Genomic DNA, 21,372 nt, shown 5'->3' with positions numbered 1-21,372 from the left:
ACAGCCTACTCTGACCTCAGTGGGGGCTTATGGCTAAAATAAGCGTGCAAACACTTCTATTTCAGTGTTCTGGACCCCCTTGATGGGCTTGCTCTCCACAAGATAAGTGAGCCTCCATTTTTGATGCTGAGTGTATGTGTACATGCATGCACATGTGTTGCTAGACACCAAACTTACAGCCTTGCACAACTGCACTAAATATACATTCTACCCCAGCTCTATATCTCTAGTGGCAAAGGACTTTTAAAAGTTACCAATGGACACGCTCATGTTCACTTTTTAGAAAGTTTTTTTCTTCTAAACTATAAATTTCTACTAAATTCTTAGACAGTACAATTTACCTGATTTTTCCAAGTGGTTTAACCTATAACTTTACATTGTGCAGACAGCCATAACCCTACTTATAGCAGTTTTTGTGCACGATCTCTCTGCACAGGGCTGATGGCAGGGTCTGAGGTCGTGAGTCTGAGAGGAGCAGGGCAGGAGAAAGACTGGCACTTAGAAACACACATTTGTTCTGTGATGAGCTGACAAAGCAGGGGGAGTCTGAGGAACAAGGATCACACATTTTCTTTCTCATGCTAGCAAGAAGTTGATTTCTGTTCACTTGCATTTGAGGACTTTTAATAGAAATTGAAGTAAAGTAAAAAAAAAAAAAAAAAAAAAAAACAAATGACATCTTGAGCGCCAGTCTAATGCTCCGAGGCTGCATCTGATGCCTGTGTCTCCTTAATCTTAAATCTCCATGGTTTGTCTCAAGATCCTAGGTTTCCAGTTGTGAAGTCCTACAGTGATGGAGAAGAGACTGAGCACTATAGCCAGCATCCTTTTCCTGTCCTTAGTGACTACTGGATAGATGTTCCTGAAAACTGTCCCATGACTTCTAAACCCAAGGTACTCAAGGAGGATCTATTCATAAATACAAATTTAAAAGATTGTCTTTTTCCTTGGGTAAGTGTGGCTCTGTTTCTTGATACTCTTGAGGTAGTTTAGGGGGAAAAAATCCTGGTCTCTATTTTCGTATTTAAATGGGGAAAGACATATCTTCACAGATTTACCTAATCTGGTACTTTCTCTAGGAACTCATCTCAACTGCTGCCTCATTCTCTCAGATACTTTGTCTTCCTATCAGGGAGCAGACAGCACCAAGCTTGCTGTGAGAAACATTTCTGTGGACACACACACACACACACACACACTGCAGTTTGTTTTCTTTGACCCAAAGTTGAACCTAGAATGTGGAAAGTAAAATATTAGTGAAGTGATCATCTGGACCATGTTCTTGGGTATCAGGCTCTGGAGACTCATGAGGGTGGCTTTTCTCTGAACCTAGAGTGTGTCATGATTTTTGAGCAACTGCTGTTTCCTTTGCCTTTGGATGTGGATACTCTGCGCCTGTGGACATGAGACACAGCACTGGGCTCGCACTGATGGCACAGAGCACTTCTTCATGGATTTCAGTGTCTGGCAGAAGCTGGTTGAAAGTCTGTCCTTCGTGCAAGTTAAATCTGTGGGAGAAGAGAACAGTAAGAAATCAATCCATGGTAGCAGTCAACACAGAGACCCTCAACTGGTCATCACACAGAGAACGAGAGGCTGCGGGGAGCTCACCCCTCAGCACAGTCACACATTTCACAGTCTTTCCCACAAGGCTCAGGGATAGTTGAGGGAGAGGTAGAAGAAAGATAGGAGTCAGAGAGAATGGAAAACATGAAGAAAACAGTGGAATCTGGACACAGCAGGGCAATTGCACATTGAATTCACATCACTGTGGCAGCATGTACAAACCCTATACAAGCTCAAGCCAGAAAAACACTTCAGCGTAGAGGCAGGAAGAGGGCATTAAATCTCAGCATGAGATAAGGGGTTATTGACTTTGATAGCTGTTGGAAAAGAGTCAGTTTTCTTTCATAAAGTGATGCCTCATGGTTTGCCACAGACAGACAGACAGACACACACACACACACACACACACACACACACACACACACACACACCTCTGTGGGAAACTGCTGGGCAATGTGAGAGCCAGAAGAGAAATGCTTGCAGGTGTTGCTTTTGGGAGAAAGTATAATATCTCTGAGCCCTTATGATCTCTAATGCTGTAGATAAGGCCCTGCACTCCCACTAACCCATCTTCTACCCTTTAAAAACATCAAACAAGAAAACAAAACTATTCTCCCTTTTTAGCAAAAGGAACCTAGGACAGACAGTCTATGTGACTCTTTGCTTTTCTCTTCTGGGATCTCCAAGTTTTTGACTTTTAATACTCCAGCAGTGGCAGTTGGGCAACACAATTTAGAATCAACACTGAAGATTAAAAGATTTAAACTTGGGTGAGGATAAAGGGAAAAGTTGATGAGAGAGGGTTTGGGGGAAAAAGGGTAAAAAATGTTCAAAGTATATTATATAAAATTCTCAAAGAATTAGTAAAACTGGTGCTTTTAAAAGTTTAAAGGCTATCCTTTGCAGGAGAAAGAGTGCAACTTCTATTAATGTAATATTTCTCATAACTGCCAAGAAAAAATTTATAGCAACTCACAATAGCAGATATTCAACAAACCATCGTGGAACAGACATCATAAAGTGTTTGTGTTAAGCTGGTATCATCCTATGTGGTCATGTTAGGTCTTATTGTACAATGGCTGCCCCGTAGGCCAAGGATACCCACTCACTCTTTGTCTTCAGGCTCAGCTCTATGACTTGCTTGCTTAGAGGTGTAAGTAAGATGCCTAGAGGGGACACTGTGTGTACAGCAGTATGAGCCTGTCCCAATGAGAATGTCCAGACAAAGAGGATGAGAGACATTGAAGCAAGTCTCCATACAACCTACAGCTTGCAGTTGGAAGTAGCCAACACTAGCCTAAATAGATACAGCATTGAATTAGTTATTTATATCGAGAGGAGAAAAGATCATGGTCTTGAACTGTGAGTATAGAGGTGTTTTGCTCTGCACCATTGTCAGGGCAACAGCTGAACCCAGCATTCTATATACTTTCCTGCATTTCATTTGTATCAATTAATTATTCTTTCCATTTCACAAGTGATAAGAAATAAAATCTATAGCAGTTAAGAATGTTCAAAGTATTATCTAACTGGATAACTGGCAGGGCCATATCTGTTCAGCAGGCAGTGTTGACTTTAGAAACCATTACTGCATTATTTAAAGCACCAAGTATTGAGAACTCCTATTCTAGACCTCCAAAGATTCTACTTAATTTCTTCATTGTGTTTTTATTACATGCTCAGAAAATTAGAATAGATAATATAAGAGGCCATTCATATGAACAGTTTTGTTGTCTCTCTCCTTTTCCTTTACATAAGCTTTACTGGTCTTGAACTTGCAAACAGCCTCCCAGTGCTGAGAATACAAATGCACGTCATCAATCCCAACCTTTACACACACACTTCTCCAAGTGATTTTCCAAACACGTTGGTCCACATACTAACTATAGTACTAGAAGGAATTCATTTCTGGAAAAAAATCAATGAGGCCCAAATTGCACATTGTTTTTCCTTTAAGAAAGTGAAATTGTTTCAGACTTTGCTTGCTTGCTTGCCTACTTTCCTTCCTTCCTTTCTTCCTTCCTTCCTTCCTTCCTTCCTTCCTTCCTTCCTTCCTTCCTTCCTTCTTTCCTTCCTTCCTCCCTTCCCTCCCTCCTTTCCTCCCTCTTCTCACTTTTTCCTTCCTTTCTTTTTTAAACAGGGAACTTTAATATAGACCTTAAGAAAGACGTTTCCACAAACAGATAGTGTACTGTGTTCACACATTGTGTAGGCAGAAAAGTCAGTAACTAGAAATTAATGTCTTCTTGACTCTGAACCTGTATTATTTGCTAATGTTTTTTACCTTCTGATTATAGAGATGCATAATGCTTTTTATTTCCTTAGAAATTATTTTGCTGACTGTGCCCTTTGTTTATCTGGGGAAAAATAGCTGTCTCTGCTGGCGTTGTGAATATTAATGTTTTTGTAAAATATAACACACTAAAATATACTAAGATGGAACAAAAACTATCATATCAAAGTTGGACAGAAAAAAAAAAAAAAAAAAAAAAAAACAGAAGGAAAAAAGCCTAAGAGAAGAAACAAGTATCAGAGAGCCACCTGTTCACTCAGGAATCTCAAAAACAAAACCAAACCAAACAAAACAAAAAACCCCCCACTAAACTGCAAGCCATAAATTCATATTCTGAAGACCTGGTGTAGACCCTTGCAGGTTTGCTGCCTCAGTCTCTGTGAGTTCATATGAGCTTTGCTCATGTTGATTAAGAGAGCTTGTTGAGAATCCCATTTTGTATTTAAGTTTGAAATGTACTTAGAGATAAGGAACAGAAGAAACATAATGATCTCAGAACCCTCAACTTGTGTTTATTGTTGAACCTTTCTTTTCTCAGCACCCCCTGATCTAAGCCTATTTTAAAAACTCTGTCTCTTCTAAATGGCATAGAAAAATAGTTTACAATTTCTAAAGTTCCAGAGAGTCCATGATGTGCCCTAGTACCACTACTGTAAAGCATCCCTTCCTGTTCTTCATCTCCTATGTGCACACCAGAGTCACAGGCTTTCTGCATTAAGGCGGGCTCTACATAAATGGGCTGTGGCTCCGGACAACCCATATTTCTGTTTGTAGAACAGAGTCCACAATGAAAACCCAGAAGTCATATAACTTCCCAAAGTTCTTAGCATCTAAAGTTCTTGCCTGTTGAGGAGTTCTTTGTTCTTTTCCATAACTATGTTAGTTCTTTGGGGTTGCTGCAAGCAAGGGAGAAGACAGAAAAAGTGTGAAGGCTTAGGGCTTGCCTCCTACCTCTCCACAATACCTCTTTGGGCCATGTTGGTTTACACAGATCCTTTCTGTCTCAGTCTCCCAAACCTGGGTTAATATTGTGTCATTTGTTGAATCAAATGGTGTGTAGGCCTTTTCTTCTGAAGGTCAGTATGGCACCTTAGAGAAGATGTGTCTGTGATGATATGAAGTATCTCTAGGAGGCCTCATAAGTCTGAAGTTTAAGCACCCATTAGTTGGAATACTACCCTGGCCACTGCTGAATGTGTTTGGATCAGGATATAGGGTGCTGTGGATGTAATTATGATGAAAATTTAGACATCAACCTATAGAGGTGTTCTGCAGTAGAGTAGGCTCTTCATCAAATATGATTAATGCTGTCCTTTTGAGAAGAGAAGAGAGCAAAAGAGAGGAGAAGAGGGGGGAGGGGATGAGAGGAGAAAACAGAAGAGAAGAGAAGACATGCACAGAGAGAAAACAGCCATGTTGAGAAAGATATCAGAGATGTCAATCAACATTAACAACTGTGAGCCAAGGAGTACCATCTATTGTTGGAAAGCACCAAACACTAGAAGAGAGAGAGAGACAGAGAGAGAGAGAGAGAGAGAGAGAGAGAGAGAGAGAGAGAGAGAGAGAGAGAGAGAGAGAGAGAGAGAGAGAGAGTTACATGGAACTTGCAATTACTTGATGTCAGATTTCCAAACTGTAGATATTTAAAAGAATAAATTCACATTGTTAAGCCACAACACAGTGTGTGGCAATTTATTGTTGTAGTTGCAGGAGAATTAATACAACCTTCACTGTTAGCAACAACAATGACAACATAATTCCCAGTGTTCCAGGAGATATGCTTGATCTGTGCTATATGGATTTGTTTTCACAGGAGTTTATTTGCAGGTACATCTGTTCTTCTCTTTAAAAATTTTTACTTCTATTGCTTTTCCTTCCTCTAAACCATTCCATATACCCCTTCCAATTCATGGCTGCTATATACATATACATGTGTGTGTGTGTAATAGCTAATTGTTTTCACATTTCTAAATATAACCTGCTTAGTCTGTATAATGTTGGTGGTTTGTATGTTTTCAGGGCTGCCTTTTTTTTTTTTTATTGGAAAACCAATTAGTATGCTACTCTCTGGAAAAGGCCACCTCTCCTGCTTTCGGTTTTCCTCAATTGCCAATGAATTTTTGTGTAGAGTTGAGGACTTGTGGGCTTTTTAAATCTATGTTAGTATGTCCATTGACTTAAGACTTTCTCAAGAAGAAGGGTGCTGTGTCTGGTAGTAGAAATCTTGCTAACTTCTCAGTGTTAGTGAAATTATGCCTATGAGAGAAGAATCTACAAACACTAATTTAGTAAAGCAGCTTAACTCCTACCGACAACCTACAAACATTTGTCCTGATACACAAACAAGTGCAGTCTTCACCCCCTCATCAAGGACACTTCTATTTTCAAAAGATAGAAACCATTTCAGAAACCACACCAAATCAAAACCAGAATTGTGGAGCCCAGCCCAAATGCATACATCTACAAAACATCCCCCATATCTAAGGCTCAGGGAACATTGCAGAAGGGGGCAGGGCAGAAAGCTTTTAAGAGTCAGATGATCAGAGAGTTTGCTGTGAGCCGTGAAATCAAATTTCCTAATAATATCAGAGGCTACACCCATAGAGTATCACAAATATGACAGTCCAAATGTGAGCTGAACAAAGATGACACCAATAGTCTTTCCTTTTAAAAACTGAGGGCTCCAAAGAAACTAAGGATCATGTAGCTGGAATATGGTGTTATCTCAGTGTTTCTGAAGCTTTGCCCCCAGAAGAATGAGTCTCTTGTGCTGGTAACACAGAGTTGGAGAGTTAACTTAGACAAGCAAGTGTCCCTTATCCTGAAAAGTCTCATTTGTTCTAAAGGAGCCCACTTGCCACATTATGTTAATATCCAAAGACTTAATGGATTTACATAAGCCTAGTTATGTTGCCTAATTTTGAGACTCCAGGCTGTCAGAGGCCTGAAAACACAGCAGCGTCCAGAGTCTTCCTGTTTCAGAGAGGAGATTCCAAAGCAACAGTAGAGGACAGAGAGGGCTGGGACTGGTAGTTTGTTTCTGGTCTATGTCTAGCAAGTCATTTAGGCAATGACCGTGAGCCTCACATCACAGAAGGACTTAATTATACCAGTTCTCTTCAATATTATAAAACAATAAAGGTTTCTGTTCATCAGCCAATTGGAGCGTAGCCCTGAAGTACACACAATGCTTGTAATCAGGAGAAGCTTGGATAGCAGATCTCACTTTTTCTCTCTCTATTCAATAGCTGTCTTGGATATTTCAAAGGACAATCATTTGTCTGTTTTCCTGCAGGCAGCTGGGTCTAAGTTGATGAAACTGTTTTCTGTCCATGAAAGAACATCTCACTGTTACTGACAGTTTCCCTAAGACGTAATGCTCCCCAAAGACCAGGCATCTTAGTCGTAGTAGTCAGCACTTGTGAGAAGTATCTTCTGGCCAATGATGTTTGTGGAAGAAGTGGATGAATAAGTCCTATCAAACTAGAAAATTCAGCAGAACATTTGTAGACCCAAATGTTGGGTTGTTATATTGTTATTAAATCTTTTGTAGTTATCATCACTCAAACTGAGCAGAAAGAACAAAAATTGTAACAAACCCCTAGAATGTGGCCAGAAATATTGTGGTGGGGTGTTCGCCTAGCATATGGAATGACTCAAGTTCAATATTTATCACTGTAACAAACAAACAAACAAACAAAAAACCCTAGGTATAATCATTTTGATTAAAAACCAAACACATAGCTATTTGTAAAAGGTTTAATTTTTAGATTTTAAGTTATTAGAATTTAAAAGGATGAATGTAACTTCTCACATTTTGAGGGGCTGTCGGAATCTAGCTCTAGCTCTTACAGGTTCTGACCCTGCCACAATGGATGGGAAAAGCAAGGGAGGACTCAGCCCTGCACAAAGAACAACAGGCAGCTACAGAATTGTGAGAGCAGGAGAAACAGTCTTCCCCAGGGAAGAGAAAATCAACTAGTTATCACCATACCAAGTGGTCAGCCCTGAAAACATATCCACACAAGTGACATTAGACAGACTGAGAAGGTTATATTTATGTATTTAGATACCCACAAATGTGCACACACACACACATATAACAACAATTTTAAAAATGGTGGTGAATTAGAAAGAGAGCAAGGGGTGTACTCTGGAGGATTTAGAGAGGAATTCAGATGGTACCTAAAAAAAATATATCCTGTAGGAAAGTCATGTATTTTTGTAAATTCATCCTAGGTCTTACATGATTGATATAAGGCATTTATTGTGTTGCCTTATTGGCAAAAATACTAATATTGAGTGACTTGGTTTCAAAGCTTCTTGGTATATAAGATATTGGAATACATGGTTGACTCCTTAAATCAAATTTTTTGGTAACTGTTCTTTCTCGTTGCTTCTCTATGAGTAAGCATGAAGCTAGTAATTAACCTTTGTTGCCCTGATAATTACCGATGATGGTAATTCATTGTTATTTACATCAGTTTCCAGATGTTAGTCATGATCTATTCGGTGTGAGATTTCAAGATGAAAAAATATAAGCTTTATATTGAGTTCGGTTTTAGTTATTGAATATTTGATTGACAACGATAGAACAGTTAAAGATAATCTATATACAATTAAAAATAACTCATAATAACAGGCATGACTGAAGTAGACCTAATGGTTGGTTCAGTTTCTTAAAAACCACATCATGGTAGAGATTAAATAATGTCTACATCTTAAAATCATGGTTTAATAGAAAGTCATAGGATGGAGTGAAAATACCAACTCAAACGTGGCGTCTTGATCTACAGTAGAATGCCCACCTGATCCATAGGTGCATGGATTATCTATGGGATATTTCAGGACACAGTCTAATTCAGTAGGTTAGGGGCAAGGTCTGTAATTCACTTTGTGTAGCAATTACTTAGGAGATACAGATTCAGCTTGTCTGGGCACCACACTCTGAATAGTAAGAGTTTGGTACCTTTGGACATGAGCTCTCAGTGGGTTCTTTTTGTATTTCCAGTGAGGACAGTAGAATCCATCCTCAGGTGCAAAAGGTCAGAAAGAAGCTACAGGTGACGATTATAGTTACAGTGTTTCTCCCCAGTACACTGTGATCAGGATTCCCAACCCAGGTTTCTTTCCTGGACTCCACACCTAAGCACCAAGCAAGGTATGGGTAAGTGATCTGCAAAGTCCTTCACAAACATGGCCCAGCTCAAACTCATGCCTTTCTGCGATTCCCAATCCCACCCAACACAGTGACTTCATCCTCTCTGCCACCTGGCTAAGAAATACGGAAACAACCCTTTATCTCCTTCCCTCTGCCACAAAATCCAGACTTCTGTGAGTAGCACCTGGATCTCTTCTTTCTACCAATACTTCTGTCCTTGTTCATCCCCTTTACAGGAATTAACTGCAGTCTCCTAGCTGGCTCCTTCTCTAGCCTTCACTGAGTAGCTGGAATCTTTTCCTCCCTCCTTCCCTCCCTCCCTCCCTCCCTCCCTCCCTCCCTCCCTCCCTCTGTCCCTCCCTCCCTTCCTTTCTTTCTATTTTTAAAAATTTGGGATTATGTTACAACCTTTCTCCCTTCCCATTCTTACCTTTAAACCCTCCCATACACCCCTCCTTATTCTCCTTCAAATTCATGACATCTTTTTTTCATTAATTGTTATTATATGCAGAAACACATAATAAATACATATGTATTCCTAAATACAACCTGTTCAGTCTGTATAGTGTTACTTGGGTGTGTGTTTTCAGGGATGAGCAGTTGGTATTGGATAGCCACTTGGCATGTTAAAGACTATTTCTAACACCATTTCTCAGTTGCCTGTAGTTTTTTGTTTATGGTTGAGTCTTCATGGTCTTTTCCAATTAACTTTGGCTAACACCTAAGGTTCAGGGAATAGTGTAGAAGAGAGGGCAGAAAGACTGTAAAAGGCAGATCAGGGAGTATGCAGTGAGAGTGTGTCTTCTAGTGATGTCAGAAGCTACCCCATAAAGTGTCACCAACATGACTTCCTTAGCTTGAGCTGAACTAGGAGGATGACTTTGGACATGCCAGGGACACTCTATTACCTGTACTTCCCTCCTTTGGATACTTAAACATCCTCTTTCTGTCTCAGGAGGAAACAGTGCAAACCTTACAAATTTCAAGTTTCTGTCCTTCTCAGCTTCTCTAATTCCAAGATGCCTGACTCTTAGAAAGACTGTCACAGATGACCAGACGAACACCTTTGTCTCTAGTATGGAGCTGTAAATGCTGACAAATTCCATTCCTCTCAGGTAGCCCAAGAGAGCTTAGTGTACTGGGCCTTCCAGACTATTCCTGTTTCTTTTTATTTCCTTCCCTCCCTAATTATCTTCCCCGTGATTATGTCCTTAATGAAATATATATAAAATTCACTTCAGTGCTTGCTTCTGACCTAAGACAGTATATTTAGATTTATAGATACTTCTGTATGTGGAAGAATTCATGACAAAGGCTAGAATATAGCTCAGACATCTACAAAAGAAAAGAAGAAAAACAAAGAAATTCTTATCTGCATGGGATGCCATCAGCATAAATATACTCTAAGACAGGAGATCAGATGGACAGATACAGTGATTCATCAAAGAACCAATAAAAATTTATTAAATCGTATCACTTGCGCTGAAAGCTGCTGTCTGGTCTCTTCAGCATCAAGATTTTCTGTTCAGCAAAGGGGCCAGAAAACTATCCCCAAGCTGAGTCATGAAGGAGGATTTATACCAAGCTGTCTCTACCACTGCAGCCCTGCTCTACCTCAGGAACCCAAGTCACCTACCAGCATTCTTCCTGCAGGCTTGCTGGTTGCATTTTTGGAATTCTGGGGGTCTCACTTGGTGGTCACAGAGACACTGGTCTTGATCTTCAGTTGTACTGTTTTCTGAGGGGATGCAACGAACAGTCCTCTTCTGAGAGCCACCACCACAGGAAGTGGTACACTGGAAAAGAGACACAGAAAGAGTTAAGGTTCTTCCCTAGGACTACCAAAGGCACATCCCACCATAGTCAACTGAGAGAAATTCTAAATTTCCACTAGCCATTTGGAGCTAGGTTTACTGAAAGACCAAGCTGTAATAAAGTACTAGACTGCTTTAACTCAAATCCAAATACATCCACAATGTGGGTTTAAGAAGAGCCCTGCTTTAGAGGCTATTGGAATGGCTGTGGCCTCACATTATGGTAGTGAGTTCTCTGTAGAATACATTCCTTTTTCCCCACATTTGAGAAAGCCCTGATGCTCTCATGACACAACCATAGCAATGAGGTTTAGATACTAATGTGAGTTCCACAGATCCATGCCTACTGTAGCATTCTTGACTCATCCAGGACAATCAAGATGGACCAGCCAACTACTTCCTTGCAAATTTGTAATGGAGACACAGAAAGAGATTCTAGTTAAGGGTGAATGATGCAAAAGACGGCATGGTTGGTGACTACCCTTCCCACTAACCATAGAGAATAGGAAACCAGATTTTCTGTTGTATTGTAGCAAAGTGAGTGATGGGGCACACAAGTATTGAGGAATGAGAGTAAAGGATGATATTTATAGGGTTTATATCCCTGATTCTAATGAAAACTCTCAATCCAAGCACTCGTTTTGACACCGTGAATATATGAGAAGCATTCACCTTGACATGATGAAGACATTATGAATATACGGTTCATATATTATCATAAACCATAAGGAGACAGGTTAAACTGCAAGTAAAATAGAAGAAAATCCACTCTTTAGGTCATAGTGTTTTCCGGTTTCTCTGGTCTAGAGCTGATTTGGGGCTAGAGAAGAAGGGATGGCATCTTTAGGGAAGACAAGAACCGGAGAGAAACACTGGAAATGGACATAGGGATGAATAAAGACTTTGTGTACATAGGGTGGGAATGGGTATATGGGCCTTTGAGTTTTAGACTTGCTGAACCATGATTGATCTCCAGCTCTACAGGCATGTCAGATGGCACTGCAATATCAGGGTTGGGAACCTGCAGCAAGAGGGTTGGTCTCTGGTTTGTGGAAGCAACTTCCAGGCAATTCCTAAAAATGTAAGAAATTATGGCTATTTTGTAAATTATTTTATTTTTCGTAAAATGCAAAGATAATTCCTAAATGTTACAATTATAAGCCTGTACACACAACACACACACACACACACACACACACACTTCTTTGTTTTGTTTTTGAGACAAGCTCTTGGTATGTAGCTCTGTTTGCCTTCAATTCATGATCATCCTGCCTCCAGCTCCCAGGTTCTGGCGTTCCAGGTGCATGTCACCACCACGCCAAGCTTCATTTTAAGCTTTGTTTGTATATGCTGTAGCACCCTCAAGAACATTCTCATGGTGCCAAGCATCAATGGAACGTTTTCATCTTATCAAACTGAAATTTTATTTTTAAACTTACCACCACGTTCCATCTGTACCCCCAGCTCCTGGCAAATAGCATTATATCTTGTTGGTGTCCTTTGATCTCTGTAGGGTTCTTACTAAATAGAGGCATACAGTAGCCCATCTGTGACTAACTTATTTCAATTAGCAAAATTACTGCTAGTTTATCTATGTTGCAGTGTGTAGAGTTCCTTTCTAAGGTAGAATGATGTTCCATTTATGTTTGTCCCACGTTGCTTTTATATTCATGTATTGAGGAACATTATGCTGGCTCTGTGCTTGGCTACTGTGATTCACATCCATGTTTGGTGCTTTCTGTTTTGTTTGTTTAGCTGGTGGAAAAGGTGTGTATTTAGAATTAGCCAGCTGTCCTCAGTATAGATAATCCCAGTCTTGTTGGCAACATCCAGAGCATCATGATCAGGAGCCAGCTGAACATATGCCTTCTCTCTGTCAGGCTTTATCAGGGTGTTGGCTTTGGCCACATCAGTGTCATAGAGTTTCTTCATAGCCTGTTTGATCTGCTGCTTGCTGGCCTTGACACCCACAATGAACACAGTGTGTTGCTGTCTTCTTTCTGTCTTCTTCACGGCTGACTCAATGGGCAGGGGGAATTTGTTGACAGCAATTTGCTGTGGTCAAGCTTGTTTCTTCTGAACATGCTCTTTCAAGAGTATTTGGGCTGCCTCCAAAGCCACAGGACCTTGGGCTGTTGGGAGTTGGGTGATGTGCAGATCTTCTCTTTGTACCTGTGGATGCCCTTCAACACTACCTTCTTGCTCTTAAAGCCTTCACTTTGGCTTTGGGAGGGTCAGGGGTTTCCTTCTTTGCTTTTGATGTCATCTTGGTGGAAGATGGATTGTCATTTCTTAGACTTATCTTTCTTATGTGTGCAAACATTCTCAGAAAAGAATCAAGTTCTTCATTCTTCATGCTTCACAGCAACTAACATGATGTTCAAAAAGTGCCCACTGACTGACTAGCTCAAAAGGTCGCTAAATGGGAAAGTCATTAAGTTTAAAAGAATCCATTTGCCATTTGAAATATGACCAGAGGCTCAAAACACTAGTTAAGAGAATTTCCAGACAGGCATACTACCAATCAACTGTGAACACCAAACTTCACTCCTCATAGAGAGACCTCACTGATAATAGGATGGCAAATGTGACTTTTTCTTCGTGTCTATTTATCTATTTTATTTTACCACGAATAAAGCATGAACTATAACAGTGAGAAGCATGGGGGAGGGGTCTTGTTTAAATGTAAAAGTCAGAGCTTTCTGAGACTAAATCTGAATATAATTTTAATCAAATCTTCCACAAGTATTGGCAAGAAACAATGACATACCTACTCAGGTAAAACATTTTGTATTGATGTCTGCAACAAAAGCATAAAGGAAGAGAATAAATAAACAAGACTAAGAATGCTGGACTAGCATTTTAGAAATCTGGGATTTCTGGATTATTGTTTATCATCCTAGATCATTTAATCCCCCTTTCTTTTTCTTTATCTATAAAATAAGATTGTTGCATTAAGAGTAAGTGTATTTGTTTGTTTTCCTGATGCAATGCTGAACACAGCCACTAGGGAAGGGAAGGCTTTATTTAGCTTCCACCATCTAGGTCAGGGTCCATCATCTAGGGAAGAGGAAGCAGGAACCAGGAGGCAGGAATTGAAGCAGGAGCCATGGAGGAATGATGCTTCCTGGATTTCCCCCCAGCTTGCTCAGTTACATAACTGAGACCCACCTGCCCAGAGGTGTGAGCTCGGTCTACAGTGGACTGAGTCCTCTCACATCAACCATTAACCTATCTTCTGTAGAACTCATGCCAGTACACTCAGAACACTAGCAGAATTTGTCTATGGGATATGGAAATTTTATTCCCCTTCTTAATTAATGCTAGGATGATAATCTTTCACTTATAGTTTAATTATTTTGTTTACTTCACCATCAAACAGGCTGACCATCTGGCAAATGCTCTGTGGGCAGAAGAAAGGTCTAAACTCACAAAGTCAGACTAAGCCTAAAGCTTCAATGTGTGACTATATTTAAATCTAAGCAAAGAATTCAAGAGCTTGAGGGTCCAAATAACCTTTCTACAGGCCTTGAACACTTGGAATATTTTTGTTATCTGATGTTTTCTCTTTCGAAAGTATTCTTCCTCTCTCTTCTAAACTCCAGATAATGAACACGGACTCCCAGCAGCTATGCGGCAAAGTTTGACAGACAGACCTGGAAGCAGTATACAGGGAAAGAGCAATGGAAACAAAGCACATAGAAGCACAGAACATAGGGCTGGAGAGGTGGTTCAGTGGTTAAGAGCACTGACTGCTCTTTCTGAGGTCCTGAGTTCAAATCCCAGCAGCACATGGTGGCTCACAACCGTCTGTAAAGGGATCCAATGCCCTTTTCTGGTGTGTCTGAAGACAGCTACAGTGTGCTTATATAAAATAAATAAATATTTTAAAAAAAAGAAACATGTGACATATCAGTTACATGTAAACACGTGGCAAGAAACATGTGACATGTCAGGTACAAGTAATGAACATCCACCATGTGTCCAAAGGAAAATAAATAGGAAAGCTAAGGCAGAGGGCTGGAGATATGGCTTAGCAGTTATAGGTGCTTCTCACTCTTCTAGAGGACTCAACAATAGGGGGCTTGTAATCCAGCCATAGGTATCCCATATTTCTGTCCTCCAAGGGCACTACACTTAAGCTTGCATATCCATGCAACATGCATGCTGATGCACCATTGCTAGAAAGGAGGGAAATATAAAAACATGGTTGGAAGAAATTTACTGGGGATCAGGGAAGAAGGCAACCCAGGGAAGATGGGGGATACATAACACTAAGGATGTTTAAATTTGCCATAAGGAATTATATTATATTATCTTATGTTTATTGAAAATTACATATAACCAATCAATCAATAAATTAATAACCACATGCACATATATATCTATATAATGCAATTGAAACAGTACCACTTGGAGGGACAATGCTCTCTTCAAAACCATAGATTGTCTAACAAAATCCTCAGTGCCAGGCATGGAAAATATTCAGTTCAGGGGAGTACAAGAGACCCTCTCACACAATATAGACTATTGCTATTGCCCTGGCGTCTTCCAGAAAAGAAAGGTAAGATGCTATTGCTGAAGATAACACATATTTTGGATGCAGAACTTAGAGGGAATAGGTCTGAAACTAGATCTGGAAGCCTCCTACCTGAGGACTAGCTCCCATGGTATCAAACGAGCTATGCAGACTGACAAGGGAGAAAAGCAATCAATACTCCTATGTAAATGTAATGCCTATGGATCATAATAATGACTAGCATAGCAAGATATACCCTATATTCCCCAGGGTTAGGTTCCCTTTCTTCACCCATCCAATCAGCTCTACCTGAGCCCCATTATCCTTCTGATTTGCACCTCCACCTGAACTCATGGCAGATTGGTGTGCCTGCACTCCCTCCCCACAGCCTACCTCTCCAGTACCCACGCCAGCTGGGACCCCCACAGAGTCCAGCAGATATGGGATCTATTCCATATCTATAACTAACTCTTACCAGCTCCCAGTTCCCAGTGGCCCAGTGACAGCAAAGGTGTCTGTTGCAGGGCACAGTGGATGCAGGTCTTTTTGTCCAGTCACAGAAGCCTCCTGGGCAAGACACTCCTCTCTCCTGAACACCGCCTCCACAGGACCTAGAACACTGACACACAACACAGGCCGTTGGTAAAAAGTAGGTGCTGGAGCCCTCAATGACAGAGGCAAACTTGTTGCTCTCATTTCAGCTGTGTACTAGAGAGCATAGTCTTGATCTGAGAACCTGGGGCATTTTCGCAGGTTCCTTAAAGGAGTAGATTTTCAGTATAGATGTTAGGTTATCGGCATATCAGATGTGAAAGAGCACACATGGTATCAGTTTTGCTCTGTGGCACAAGTTTTTAAGAACAAAAACATAAAGTTTGGGTATTTAAATTTGCAATTATGCGGCTGGAAAGAGACAAAACACTCATACATATAAATACATTTTAATTTTAAAAAATACATGATTAGTTCTGTCACCCTGTAAGGACACATTGCTTGCTGCTTATTGAAATATGACAGTCTTTCTTCCGCACTATATAACGTTTTAGAATGGAAGTTTCCTTTAGTTTGTAAAACTGATGGATTTGCTGAGGAATGTGATACATGAATTGTAATATCCATAAAAGAAAATTAACATACCAAGGTGGATTGTTGTAGGGATACACTTTTAAAATATCAGCTTGTTGCTTATCAGAATAATTTAATAGGCTACATGGTCTCATTTGAATGATGCTTCTAAGAGGAAATTAACTCACTAATAAACATCAAAAAGTAATGCAAAAACATTGGGAATACCTTGAAAATGTCAAGGTCAAGTTTATCACACGAGGCACTCTGGGTATGGCAGTATCACAGAAAGCAGGAATATCAAACACAATTAGCTATATGTGCTCAATAAATGCCCTGACATGTTACTTTTGGAAAATTCCAGCTTTGAGACTCAGCCTAGATTCTAACCTCTTTTATTCAGTCTGTTTGTAATCCTACCTGAGGAACAGAGCTGAATTCCAAGTAGGGATTCCGTGGCTCTGTATGTGTGCACATGGATTCAGGACCACTTGACCAAGTAGACACCACCAATCCATCCCAGTGTTTTACCCTCTTTTCCCTCTACTTGGTCAAGATACCATTTATATTCAGTTTTCCACAAGAGACCCCATAATTGGACCCTCTGGGGATCATCCCATTTCTCTATATATCCATAAGATAATTTTGAAATGTACTAACATTTGACTACCACTGATGGAGAGGTGTTGTCATAGCTAAACTACATCGGCCCTTTATTAGTCAGAGATGTCTGACAGTTCCCAAATGGGCCCAGAATATTCTCAGGGTAAGAGCCATTAAATAGGGTATCATTATGACAGGTTAATAAAAACATCTAAGGGTGTTCAATATTTGAACAGCTCCAGAGTAACAGTTCCCACCTCCTCTGTGTCTTCAAGGAGACATCATCCAATTTTGGGTTTTTATTGGAACAAAGATATTTAGAAAAGTTGGTGGTAGGAAGCCTTTGGGAAATAGATTAATAATGGGGCTCCACAGCTCCTGAGGAACTGCAAAGATATCTTTTCTATAATTAAGAAGGCCTGACTGATCATCATTGTAAGGATATTGAATCAGGATCTCACCATACAGCCTGCCAGACCTGGAATTCACTGTGTAGACCATACAGGCCTCCAACTCACAGAGATTTGCATTCCTCTGCCTCCCTGAATTCTGTGCTTAAGGGCATGTGCCACCACTACTGGTCTTTGATTGGTCATCTTAGATAGCCTGAAACTGCTATTTCTTTCACCAGGAAATCTCAATTTCTTTGTAAAAAATTTCCAAGATTTAAAGGATTTGCCTGAGCAGGTCCAGGCTAGGCTTAATATATTAGAAGAACTTGGAGGCCTGGAAGGTACTCCATTCTAGAGTCTAGTAAGAAAGGGAAGGAGGGGAAAGAGAGGACAGTGTTTCACTGTCCCATACCACCCAGGAAACAGCATAGGGTGGTTCTGATACCTAGAAATCAACATAAGTTAGTGGCCCAGAGTGAAGTAGGAAGTCCTAAGGGAGTCAGTTTTCTGTGCTAAGTTTGCATCTTCAGGCTCTGATCATAAATGATTTGGGGTAAGAAGGATCTGATTATTATTATTGTCAGCCTGATTGAAGAAGGCTTGAACAGGTGTGCAAAGCTATTCTGTATTGCTCATCAGAGCAGTCTATTTTGAACAATTTCACTGTATTCATATCTGTTCTCTTCCTGTGTGCATTGCAGGTACTCATAAAAGAGTTAATGACTCAGTCCTTCTGCCTACTTATCTCCCTGCTCAACACTCACTCAGCCAAGCTCTATAGAGGAGTAGGCACTGATATGAAAATCTGACTGGTACTTGGATAAGCACTTTATCATTTATTTTCTAGTTGTGGAACCTTGGGTGCGTTTCTTAACCCCGTCAAGTTAAAAATCTATCCATAAAATGGAACAAGTGAGACCTATCACCTACATCATTGTAAGAATTAAAGTAGGTGATAAAATACCCCATGTACATACCCACAGTGCATTATAGTTTTGGCTTCTCATCTTTGTTTGGAGAGTGGGTATACTTAGGGGTATGTTTTAGTCATCAATGTGCTTGTCTATTGGGAAATTAGACTATCATACTTTACCAGAAAAAAAAGAAAAACATCTTGTTTTCATGTTCTAGACACCAAAATCCAGCTGAGTTCATCATCTCACAAGAAACACACACATTGTCATCTATTTGTGCAAACAGTCATTGTTGTATTTATCTGAGATATGAATCAAAATGATATGGGGTGAGAAAGATCTGACCATTATTCTCAGCTGACTGAAGAAGGCTTAGACAGGTGTGTCAGGCTATTATTATACATTGTTCAATAAAGTAGTCTATTTTGAACCATCTAATATGTTTATATCCCCAGCAGGGCCTCTGATTAAAAAAATATGTCCATTGTGAGATCATAGCTGAAATCATACCACTTCATTTTCCCAGTGGAATTCTTTCAGCTACCACAAGATGTCTGCTTCTCCCATACAGTGTGGGGTCACAAAATGGAACTGAATCTCTGGCATGATGCCAGTCTGGTCTTCTGTAACATCTATATGCGTGTGTTAATCCAAGAAGTCATGATCTATTAGACTCAGTCTCCAAGATGCTGCATGGTGTTTTTGGGTATCATACCTGGCTCCAGGGCTCTACTTTCCATTCCTCACAAGGCTCCAGGTTACAGCTCATACTCAGCGGAGGAGGAACACCAGCCAGGAATTGACAGTGAAAGGGTCTCAGGCTCCGGTGATGGTCCAGGCTGTCCATGCACTGAACCTCACGAATCTTGAAACCTCCACTGCAGTTTCGAGAGCACTGAATGGAGAGAAAATGGTAGATGAATCCTTGACATCAGGACACCCATGCTCCATCACTGTGGAAGTTCAGGCTCCTAGCATGGGGAGAGAGACCCAGCCTAGTCTGCATGTACCCTGCTTTCCTTCACATTTATGGAGAGGCAAATATAAGTAGATTTCCCATGTAGGGACTACTGGTGTCAAAAAAAATGTGTTTTGAAGTATGAGAGTTTGGAGGTCTATCTGCAGTGGGTTTGTATCCCAGTTGTGTCCCTGGATAATTATGGATACATAATTTCTCAGTGGATACATGTTGAGCCTCAGAGGCCATATTTGTAAACTGGGATGTTTAACTTTTATCTCACAGGCTCCTAGAAGATGAGAACCTGGGCCAGCCAGCACAGGTCACAGCCTGACTCAGAGGGTGGTCATCCCTGCTAAATATCTGTATTCATTTCAAGCAAACCAGCATCCAAGGCCTTCTGGGATGGGGCATTTTGGTCCCAAGGGAACGACCCTTCTGACAAACCACCTTTACTTCTCCCTCAGAGCTCCACTACAAAACAGTTTTATCCACGTCTCAGAACACAGGATAGTAATGCCTCTTAGAAAGAGATGGTATTCTAGATACAGACTGAGTAACTGTTCATAGGTTTGACTCACAGGAGTGAGCAAAGCTGTCATTATCCACCTTATGGATGTTTGTCTTATGGGCACATGTCCACAGAAGGCCTCCAAACCTGCCCTATTTATAGTCCTCTCCCCACAGACTCCAACCTTGGGAAACAGTCCCTGCATCCTGCTCTGTATCTGGCAATGCAGAGCTGGCCTGTCAGCTTCCCATGTCATTTGAACCAGGGTAGCACCAGTGGCTTAGGCTGCCTGCAGCCAGGACTTATCTCTCATCTGTCTTCCATTTGAATCAAGTGCGTTGCTGAAACCTTACCCTCTGCATTTACTGCATGTTGGGCCTGAAATGGGAGTAGAGATACCTGCACTCATTGGTAGGCTCTCTTAACAGTGTGCCCTTGTGGTCCTTACATTGTAAACACCCCTTCCTCTGCTTTCTGAATTGTGCGTAGCACTTGGAAAGAAAAATGTCTCAGTTATTTTGTCCATGGCTTCTACTGCCACCATCATTGCCATGGAAGAAGTGCCCGAAGTGCCCACTCAGCAGTGCACCACAGGCGCTCAGCATGGGGCCAGGCAAGCATGAATGGTCAGACTGGATTGGCTGAATCAAGAAGTGAATTCTGAGAAATTGCTAGTTGGACTCCCAAAGGGAAAACCAATGTCTGGATCCTTCCTCCCATCCATCCTTCCTTCCTTCCTTCTTTCCTTCCTTCCTTCCTTCCTTCCTTCCTTCCTTCCTTCCTTCCTTTCTTCCTTCCTTCTTTCCTTCCTTCCTTCCTTCTTTCCTTCCTTCCTTCCTTCCTTCCTTCCTTCCTTCTTTCCTTTCTTCCTTCCATCCTGCCTTCCTTCCTTCTTTCTTTCCTTCCTTCCTTCCTTCTTTCCTTCCTTCCTTCCTTCCTTCCTTCCTTCCTTCCTTCCTTCCTTCCTTCCTTCCTTTGAGATATGGTGTCTTGCTATGTGGGCTAGCCTAGTCTGACATCCTGAATGTCCAATCTCAGTCTCCTGAGCACTAGGATTCCACATCTGTGCCTCTATGCCCAGCAATAGTGTCTTCACCTCTCCATTCTTCACAGTGATTTCATTAACAGTCTTGACTGAGAATATACCACCAAGAAAGAGCATATACTACTGGAGGGTGTCTGTATTTTGTCCTCTGACCCTCCTCTCCAGTTAGAAAACATCATGCTTTCCTGAAATCATCACTGGAGGGTTGCAACTGAGTGCAGAAAATTCCTCAAATCCCTTTCAGTAGAAGATGCCAAAACTACTGCTCTGCCTTCTGCTGACCAGCAACATGCACCAAGATACCTGGTAAAATCTTGGGCTGTGTCTTTGTTTGTTTCAATTGCTATGATTAAAATGTTCTGGAAAAAAGGCAATTTGAAAGAATTTATTTCAGTAGGTTATAGCCCATCATGACAGGACTCACAATGGCAGGATTCTGAGGGAGCTGGTCACACTCTATCCTCAGTCAAGAAGCAGTGAGGAACGTTTGTGCTTCGCTAACTTTCTCTTTTTTCATACAGTCTAGGATTC

At 40.8% G+C, this 21,372-nt stretch overlaps 1 protein-coding gene across 1 annotated transcript in view; it reads right to left on the bottom strand.

The window, feature by feature from the left end:
* Positions 1–1,167: 1,167 nt before the first annotated feature.
* Positions 1,168–21,372, bottom strand: part of ADAMTS12 (ADAM metallopeptidase with thrombospondin type 1 motif 12) — a gene marked incomplete at its 5' end in the record, with an annotated part of 277,109 nt that continues 256,904 nt past the window's right edge. Inside the window, 5 exon segments of the mRNA XM_080933901.1 lie at positions 1,168–1,384; positions 1,387–1,508; positions 10,657–10,816; positions 15,829–15,972; positions 19,043–19,222. Of these exon segments, the coding sequence (XP_080790027.1) occupies positions 1,340–1,384; positions 1,387–1,508; positions 10,657–10,816; positions 15,829–15,972; positions 19,043–19,222 (651 nt within the window). The 3' untranslated portion in view covers positions 1,168–1,339.

The sequence above is a fragment of the Micromys minutus genome (genome assembly GCF_963924665.1).
Source record: "Micromys minutus genome assembly, chromosome: 20".
Lineage (NCBI taxonomy): Eukaryota > Metazoa > Chordata > Mammalia > Rodentia > Muridae > Micromys > Micromys minutus.
This window is presented reverse-complemented; position numbering and strand designations above follow the sequence as displayed.